General features: G+C 38.2%; 1 protein-coding gene across 1 annotated transcript; it reads right to left on the bottom strand.

Moving 5' to 3' along the window:
- Window positions 1–850: 850 nt before the first annotated feature.
- On the bottom strand, window positions 851–8,492 carry C2H9orf152 (chromosome 2 C9orf152 homolog). Its single transcript, XM_077809499.1, is given in 3 exon segments — window positions 851–1,464; window positions 1,466–1,983; window positions 8,267–8,492. Coding segments are annotated over 3 exon segments (831 nt in total). The 3' UTR covers window positions 851–1,377.
- Between the last annotated feature and the right edge of the window lie 1,479 nt (window positions 8,493–9,971).

Raw genomic sequence — 9,971 nt, forward strand, 5'->3', positions numbered from 1 at the left:
AAGACTTGTCTAGAGGGGAAGTTGACAGGCAACTGGTATTCCCCTATAGCTATGTCAGTCTGTGTGTGGACTCTCCATTCCAGAATCAGTGTGACTTTATTCTAGAATAATTATGGAATAAGTTACTTTTTTTCCAGAATAGGGTGCCCACATGTGGGATTTATACTGGCATAGCTATAAAAGCTCTAAGATATATGAAATTAATAGTCTAATAAATAAGTGCCGATCAATTTCCCTGTACAGATAAGTCCTTTAGTAGCTTTGGCTGTGTAACAAGTCAAATGGAAAGTTTACATCTCAGTACCAAATCTAATACTGAAGCACATAATAGCTTATTTTGGAAGGTGAAGAACGTTTTTACTAGCACAGAGTACCAAAGAATGAGAAGTGAGAAATGGAAAGATGTTCTAAGTTTTCTAGTCCATCCCCTGGCCACTGTAAAATAATTCCCCATAGTGTTCAGTATTTTCTAGGGCTTTGCTCATTCCATCTCAGAATGACCCCAAAAATTGTTTCTTCACCATGTCCCTTGGAAGTACATACTGTACATCTGATTTATCTTGTATGTTTATGTTAGCTAGCACCAATTCTTTCATTGAAAACCATATCACAACTTTAATAATTCATCTTACTATGGCAGCAACAACACAAGGCACAGGTGTGTTTCTAATTCACAGCTGGAAGAAACAATTAACAGCATGTGGGATTTATGAATAGGAAAAGCATTTGGATATTTACTGTATTTAATGCCATTAAGGACAGCAACAGAAATATGCTATGATGTTTTTATTCACTGTTTTAGGATACACACAGGAAAATCAATCAAATAATTTGTGGAAGTAAATGAATAATAAAACCTCATGTTGACTAGAACGTGTTAAGCACCCTTGCTACTGTTGTTCTAAAACCTGCTTCATTTGTTGCTTGTTCAGACAGCTAATCGAATTATGCAGTACTGAAATCCAGTCCAGTTGCTTCATCAGCAGTTTTTGTAAATCCTACTCTTTGCTACAGCTTTTTCAAATGATTTGTGATCTCACTATGATAGAATTCTTGTCCCTCAAAAATCAGTAGTTTGGATTTAGAAGAAAAAAAAAGGAATCAATGCAAAATGAGTTAACATTAGGTGTTCCTATATTTGAAGGTACAAAAATGGGTATGGATAATCCTGATGTTGCTCTAGGTATAAAAATTCTTTATTGTCCAATACTCTTTATGACATTGCAACTCATTTAACAGACTTTTCACTCTGTGAACTTCTAAAACATGTTGATTGGCCCATGCAAATTCTTACTATATAAAGTACTAACCCCTTAGTTAGTAAGTCAAAAGTTGAATTGAAAAATTAGTTTACTGAAATTTTATTTTAAATTTTAACTAAACTTTACACATTACTGAAATTTCTTTATGGTGAGACATATAATCCAAGTCTTTTTGCAGCTTCTGAGATCCTGGGTGTTTTTTTCCGAGGGAAAGGGTAATAGCTTAGTTTGCTGGATATGGGTGTACATTTTGTGGATGAAATCTGTTGGTGTGTCCAAATTGCTGAAGAGACTGACTTCAAAGGAGGCTTCTGGCAGATGCCTGAAATGGAGTTGCTATTCTCTTCAGTGGGACTGTTTAACATACTTGAATTTCCCAGTTCATCGAGTGATACTGTGGAATGTTCACTTGCAGTTAGTGTTTTTTCATATGGCAGCATGACATTTTCCTTCACAGTCAGTCTCTCATTGTCAAAACTAATCTGTTCATTCTTCCAATGGGCAAGATCACTTGGAACCTTCTGACACTCAGCTTGTAGTAGACGGTGGATTCCCAGGTGTGTACGCCATGGTGAACTGTCTTGTACATTGCCATTGGAAGTTAAGTCCAGTGTGACCTTTCTGACAGGAATGTGTTCTTTAAATTCTTTTGGTTTCCTTATTTTCTTATTTATTAAAATGCCATTGACCATTGATTCCCCAGGAACAGGCTGATTCTCACCTGTGAAGAAAATGCATATTTCTACATTATTACATTGGCAAAAATTAAAGATCCAACTTCCATGCCACAAACTCAACCTTAGGAGCTCTAAGGGGTCAATGTGTCTGCACTTTTTCTCTGTGGCTAATTAGAGTGCAAGTTCCTTTAGTATGTGGGTGCAGAGGGGAAATGTTTCAAAGTCCTGAGTACCCAAGTGGTGCTCCATCAGTCAATCAAATAATAATTGAGACTTATAAAGGAAATACTGATATTAGCATAAAACCCAATAATAAACTAGATTATCTTCAATTTTTAATCATCAATGAGCAAGAATTCCTATGATGAACATGGAATCTCTTCAGCTGAAGATAGATCTGTAGTCACAAAGATACAAACGTTCTATTTGTTTGATGATTTTGATGCAACTATTCATACGAATTAAAAATACCATAACAAACGGACTAGTGTGTGTGTGTGCTTTGCTGCCCCCTTCCGGATTGAATTGGAACTGCACAACTGTGTCATAGGCTTTATATTACCAACCGTGCATTCATCTACATTAGAAAAAAATATATTTTGACCACATTCATAGAATCTCAGGGTTGGAAGGGACCTCAGGAGGTCATCTAGTCCAACCCCCTGCTCAAAGCAGGACCAATCCCCAATTTTGGCCCCAGATCCCTAAATGGCCTCCTCAAGGATTGAACTCACAACCCTGGGTTTAGCAGGCCAATGCTCAATATGTTAGCTGACAGGTCATAACTATTACATGGTAAACTTCTAGTGTAGACAAGGCAGTTGTAGTTTTAACATGTGTTAGCTGGTCAAGATAAACAGTTTACCTCTGCCAAGGAAATTCCCACCTGTCCATTTAGGGCCAAATTCTGGCCACTTTGTGTCATCTGAGTGGCACAAAATGGCTGAAATGGAAAGAATCTGCCATCTTGTTTTTTTCTCTCATCTATGGATTTCCTTTTTTGCTGTTCCCGGACCCAAAGAAGGGGAGCTGAAAATAAGTGCCTTCCACAGTCACCTAATACAGAAACATTGTTTGTTTTAAATCAGGTAGGTGGCAAGAAAGCAGCATTACACATATTGTGGCCTCAAGTTAATGAGACAGCTAGAGCCATTTTCTGCCCTGACTTTACTCCTGCACACCACCAAATTTAATGAGATTGCACAGGGGACAAAGTCACGGAAGAACTTGACAGTGTTTATTTAAAGCAAAATGACGGGGTGTAGCTTCTGAACCAGGGACTGGGAATGAGTTCTCCTAACGTGTCTGCCACTGACTGAGGCCATGGGCCAGTCATTGAACATCAGTGCCTCCGTTTTCTCATTTATAAAATAGAGAATAATATTTATTAGCTAATCTCATGGAGAGGTGTTGTGAGGATCCATTAATAAATATTTGTAAAGCATTATGTAAGTACTACTGTTAGTAACATACAAGATATAAGGAACAGAATTACTGCAAAAGCAAAGGCATTATTAGCATACAGCAATCAAACTACTGAAAACCCATGGTCTGCTATACATTTAAAATGACCTAGGAGTTGAGCCCTTAAAAACATATGGCTCCTACTGACATCTCTACAAGTTCTCATTAAACGTATTTTCAGTTGGTGTAAATGTTTAACGTAGGAGTTGTGCAGTGTGCTTGTCTTATATTACTGTAATGATTAGCAGTAGGTGTGTCTGCTGAAGTAAAGAGTCTGAAGGTTATTCAAATGGAAAATTTGGGGACAGAAGAGTGTAGATTATATTTTGTCAAAAAAGCATCCAAACAGTCATTTAAAATAGATCACAGCACTAGATAGTGCAATGAGACCTTTCAGCCTTGGATTTGAAATCAAAGTAGTGTTGTTGAAAGAGAACAGGATTGTGTTTTTACAAATATTGTAATTGGTTTTCCTTTGGTGTAATGGTCTTTACAATGAAATACTTGAAGGTATGTCAGATCCACCTGTTTCACTGGTAGTACTCAAAACAACAAAACACTCTATTTTTTTCAAGATACTTCTTTTAAAAGTTCTTCTCTCTGAACATAAACAGAGAGAGGGTGTAAAGTTTTTGCTTTGAAGATACACATGCCATGCCACTTTCCCACATTCAGGATCTGCAGTAGTCCATAGAACTCAGTAGTGATCAGAACTGTGGAGGTTATGCAGTAAGTTATATTAGCAGTTTATTACATACTCTCCAAAGTTCCAAGGTAAGTTCTTTATTTAAATCTTCTTGCACTGAATAGAACTTTTTTTCTATTTAACAAGTGCATATAATGGTTTTATTGCAAGTGTATTTATTGTTTAGGCCTTTTCACTTGCACTTTCATAATAAAGGAACTATGATTGCAGGGTCTTTACATTTTTCAAGGTTTCTGAGTGACATAGGTTAATCACGTTTCACAGGAGCTTTAGAAACTCTCTGAAGAAGCTTTCTATAGGCATATGCTTATTGTATGTGACTGTCTCCTACTGTATACTTTGGGTGCCACTCTCAGTCTAATTCCCAGAGTAAGCAACACTTTCATTTCGCAGTCTACGATAAATAATGAATTTATTGGCCTATTCTTCCCCGAGTGAGGATTTTCAAAGCCTGCCACCTCTTGTTCCTGAATATCAGAAGGAGACTGAAGTGTCACTGTGTGTGTCACGGGAAGGAACAGAAGAAAGTTACATTATCAGATGACTCCCCCACTTACTCACCAGTTGAAAACCTGGGAGAACCAGTAAATCTAGAAGTGTTCTAAAAGTCACCAGATCAGGGCTTGGGCCAACAGAGGTGGGAAGTGACCATCTAGAGCCAAGACTCATCACAGAATGTCTTTCTGCCAGTCCCATCCTGACTAAACCAGGAGGAAGTTTTGGATGATCACAATTACTTTGTTATCATGGGAAGAGAGGCAGTCTCAAATATAATCATTGAAATAAAAGGCTGGAAGAGACCTTGAGAGGTCATCTAGTCCATACCCCATGCTGAGGCAGGACCAAATAAACCGAGATCATCCCTGACAGGTGTTTGTCCAACTTGTTCTTAAAAACCTCAAATGATGGGGATTGCACAACCTCCCTTGGTAACCTATTCCAGTACTTAATTGCCCTTATAGCTAGAAAGTTTTTCCTAATATCTAACTTAAATCTACCTTCTTGCAGATTAAGCCCATTTCTTCTTGACCTCTTTTCAGTGGACATGGAGAACAACTGATCACTGTCCTCTTTATAACAGCCCTTAACATATTTGAAAACTGTTATCAAGTCCCCAATAAGTCTTCTTTGTTAAGACTAGATATGCCCAGTTTTTTTAACCTTTCCTCATAGGTCAGGTTTTACAAACCTTTTATTATTTTTGTTGCTCTTCTCTGGACTCTCTCCCATTTGTCCACATCTTTCCTAAAATGTGTTGCCCAAAACTGGACATAGTAGTCCAGTTGAGACCTCTCCAGTGCTGAGTAGAGCGGGACAGTTGGGTCTGTTATAGGAGTGGGTAGGTGAGGTTCTGTGGCCTGTGATGTGCAGAGATTAGGATAGATGATCACAATGGTCCCTTCTGGCCTTAAAGTCTATGAGACAATTACCTCTCATGTCTTACATACAACACTCTTGTTAATACACTCCAGAAGGATATTAACCTTTTTGCAACAGCAATACATCATTGGTTTATATTCTATTTGTGATCCACTATAGCCCCCAGATCCTTTGGAGCAATCCTACTGCCAAGCCAGTTATTCTCCATTTTGTGGTTCTGCATTTGATTTGTCCTTCCTTTTTAAGTGAAGTACTTCACACTTATCTGTATTGAATTTTATCTTGTTGATTTCAGATCAATTTTCCAATTATTCAAAGTCCTTTTGAATTTTAATCCTGCCCTCCAAAGGGCTAGTAATTTCTCACAGCTTGGTGTCATCTGCAAATTTTATAAGCATACTCTGCTCCATTATCAAAGTCATCAATGAAAATATTGAATAGTACTTATTGACAGACAGACCGCTCTGGAAACCCTCTAGATATGCCCTCCTGCTTTGACAGAATACCATTGATAACTATTCTCTGAGTGCGGTTTTTCAACCAGTTGTGTACCTACATGATAGTAATCTCAGCTAGACATTTCCCTAATTTTCTTATGAGTGTGTCATGGAACAAATAGGCAGGATCCATATAATTTAGGGATTTATTGGGCAACATAATAAATGTTGTTTATTTTGGGATTTTCAAAGTGTCATAAGGGAGTTAAGTGCCCAACTTCCACTGAACTACAGTGGGATTTGGGAGCCTAACTCTTGTATGCTCCTTTGAAAATCCCACACTTAAACTTCTCCTGGAAATCATCTGATTACCATGGAGATCGCCTGTCGGTGTACTTTGCTGTCGGTGCAAAACACTGCTTGCTAAGTAGGTTGCCTCCTTTTGCTCTAGCAGCTGTGTTTTGGTGGCTGGAATATGTAACCTTATGGAGAGTAGCAGAACCCATCCTCAAGGTAGCAAAGGTGTGGATAATTGTGGCAAGGTCCACATTTGAAAAAGAATGCAGCAATCTTTCCATGCACGGATGGAAATTACTGCTACCTGAATACTCATAAGCAGTTGGGTATTCAATAAGCTCCCCAGTTTGTTAACCTTCAAAACATGGAACCAGAACCTCAGCCCTGCCAAAATCCATGCAGCAAAGGAACTTTAAAGGTGCCTCAAGCAGTAACACTAACCCTCCTAATAGCCCTATATATATGTCAAACAAGAAAGCTTAGTAAGGGTGTGTGCCTCTGTATAGTGTCTAGTACCTGATTGGTGCATCTAGGAACTACTGTAACATAAATATTAAAAGCTTAGTACCCTGCTGGAGAGTGCTCTTAGACAGAAGAAGTTACCCAATGTTACCACCTGGGATCTCTCAGAGAAAAAGGAACAGAGCCACCTGTGTAGCCATCCTCTGTAATATAAATTTGCTGCCCTCTCAAAAGTTATTCCATCAACAGTTTCCTGTGTCTGAATGATTGTGTTTTGGTGTGCTGGCCAAATTTTAACTCATATAATTACAGTCAATTTATTTGCAGTCTTTCTGGAATTTCATTTGGATACGGTGCATTTCACTTCCCCTCCTAGACTGTTTTGTATTGTTGGATAAACTGGTTCTTCTGTATGTATATACTTTTCCTCTTCATGGGGTTAATTAATATTTATGTTTCAATGCCCTTGGATGAAAGGAGATATAGAACTGCATCTATTACATATTATTATTTAATTTATAATTTTTTCAGCACTTCTACATCCAGCCAGAATCCAGAACTGCAGAAAAATGCACAGGAAAATGTAAAGTAAGAAATAGGCTAAATTATTTTGACGCACACCAAATTTGGTTTGGACACAGGTTTGGGGCTTATGAGTTCATCAGGTTTATTTTACTCACCTCTGAAATAAACACCAAACTCTGTTAAATCACATTAATTCTATTCATGTTGCAACTATTTAACTAAAGAAACTTAAATTACTTTGTTTAGTTTCATGGCTCTTCCAATCAGCTTAGAAAGAAAAGAGAAGCAAAGCAATATAATATTTGTAAACAGTATTCTAATATAAACTTTAAAAATGTTGCTAATACTGGTTATACCAAAACCCGTCTGATGTGGCAGCTAAGTGTCACATGTCATTTGTTTTCCTGTGGGCTCATATTCAAAATAATATACAGTGAAACCACTTCCACCAGGCACATCTCTGTCTGAAGCTAGCACATTAAAGTTATGCCGGTGATTCCAAGTATAATTTAGCTCATTTTAAACTAAAGCCTAACTTCTGCTAGGCATTTGATTTTTGCTGCTGCCTTGGTTAGTCTTTTAGGACAGGCTTCATGGAACAGGTTAAAACAGGAAGAACAAAAGGTGCAAGACGGTATTGTTAGGTTAACCATATGGAAGCATTAAGGAAAGCAGAAATCTGACAAGAGCTATATGCTGCAAATATTATCGTCAATTAACACTAATTAATTAGTACCTGTGAAAATTAACATTTGTGATATCAAGAATTGCATGCAACTTACATAACACTATCTTAAAATACATAAAATCACCTCAAACAAACATTAAAAAGTGTTTCACTGCTTCCTCTTCTAATATATTTGTTAACCATTAGACTACTTTTCAGTGGAATTAACAAAGAAACAAAGACATCCGCAACATGAAAACAGTCCACTTTGTGCTTTCCTTGCAAGCTGTGCATAAGCATTCAAAAGTATCTTAAGTTAATGAAGACTTAAAGGAGTTCCCTTTACCCCTCTACATTTGTCAGGTTTGGCCTATGAATCTGAAGCATACCTGTTTTAAACACAATAATGTGTGTTTGCAGCTTTTGCTTCTGTTTTATACAGTCATACTGCTCCTCAAGTAAGCTTACGTCCATCTTGGTTGGCTGCTTGTCACAGTCTGAATCCTGTTGCTCTGCTGTATGAGTCACTGAGAAAATACCACAGATATATTTGTAAGTTTGCACCATCTGTTTCCACAAGGAAGACAATAGGCAGAAGCAAGAGACGTCCTTCATTATGTTTGCAAAGAAGAAAATCAAGTTCGCAACATTTAAAATGTTCCTAAGTGAAGTAATAACTTTTTGCAGCCCCTTTCACTGGTGCATTCAGAGTTGTAGATTTCGATCAACTTGTTTTAAGATACATTCGGTGTGTACTGAACTTCAGAAAACATTTAATGACAAGAACTGTTCAATTGAAGGTAATGTTTACTTAAGGTTGAGCAATTGAATCTTTGCCAAAAAACACAGTGAAGTACAAAACACCATTGAACAAAACAGTCAGGTGAACAAAGGATTGGATGATATTGGTTTATGTAGTAATCTTAAATTTTAAAGGAACGCCATCATGTTGATCGGTCATGAAAATAATTCCATCCAGACTTTACATTCAGGATTATTCTATGCATTTTCCACTCAGCCCTCCCAATCTAATTGTTGCATCTTTGCCAAATATCTTTAAAAAGTAGGTAAGATTCACAACGAAGAAACTTGTGCACATCAATCTCCTTTCAGTGTGTGTGCACCTGGGACTGTAAACTGTGAACCATAGGGGCTGCATGCTCCAGTAGATAAGGTATAGGCTTGGGAGTCAAGAGTTGGAAATTCTGGAATCTGGTCTTGGCTCTACCTCATTTAATTTTCCTGCCTTTCAGTTATTCTGTGTGTAAAATGGGGAGAAATTTTACCTGCTCTCCTTTGTAAAACATTCTGAGACCTATGAAACAGCCTTTCCAGGGGAGCAGTGGGGGCAAAACACCTAACTGGCTTCAAGACTGAGCTTGATAAGTTTATGGAGGGGATGGTATGATGAGACTGCCTACAAGGGCATGTAGCTGATGTGCAGCTGCTAGCAGCAAATATCCGGAGATGGGACACTAGATGGGGCGGGCTCTGAGTTACTACAGAGAATTTTTTCCCAGGTATCTGGCTGGTGGGTCTTGCCCACATTCTCAGGATCTAACTGATTGCCATAGTTGGGGTTAGGAAGGAATTTTCCCTTGGGTCAGATTGGGAGAGACTGGGTTTTTTTCACCTTCCTCTGCAGCATGGGGCCTGGCTCACTTGCAGGTTTAAACTAGTGTAAATGGTGGATTCTCTGTAACTTGAAGTCTTTAAATCGTGATTTGAGGACTTCAGTAACTCAGCCAGAGGTTAGGAGTCTATTACAGGAGTGGGTGGGTGAGCTTCTGTGGCCTGCAATGTGCAGGAGGTCAGACTAGATGATCATGATGGTCCCTTCTGACCTTAAAGTTTATGAGTCTATTGATGAAATGTGTTAGAAGTGTGAAGTATTAGTAAGGCTTTTGCACAGTTCCCATATGACATTCTTATAAGCAAACTAGGAAAATGTGGTCTAGATGAAATTACTATAAAGTGGGTGCACAATTGGTTGAAAGACTATACTGAAAGAGTAGTTATTAAAGTTTCACTGTCAAACAGGGAGGACATATCTTGTGGGGTCCCACATGGGTCCTTCCAAGGGCTGATACTATA

Source organism: Eretmochelys imbricata, chromosome 2, assembly GCF_965152235.1.
Source record: "Eretmochelys imbricata isolate rEreImb1 chromosome 2, rEreImb1.hap1, whole genome shotgun sequence".
Taxonomy (NCBI): Eukaryota; Metazoa; Chordata; order Testudines; family Cheloniidae; genus Eretmochelys; species Eretmochelys imbricata.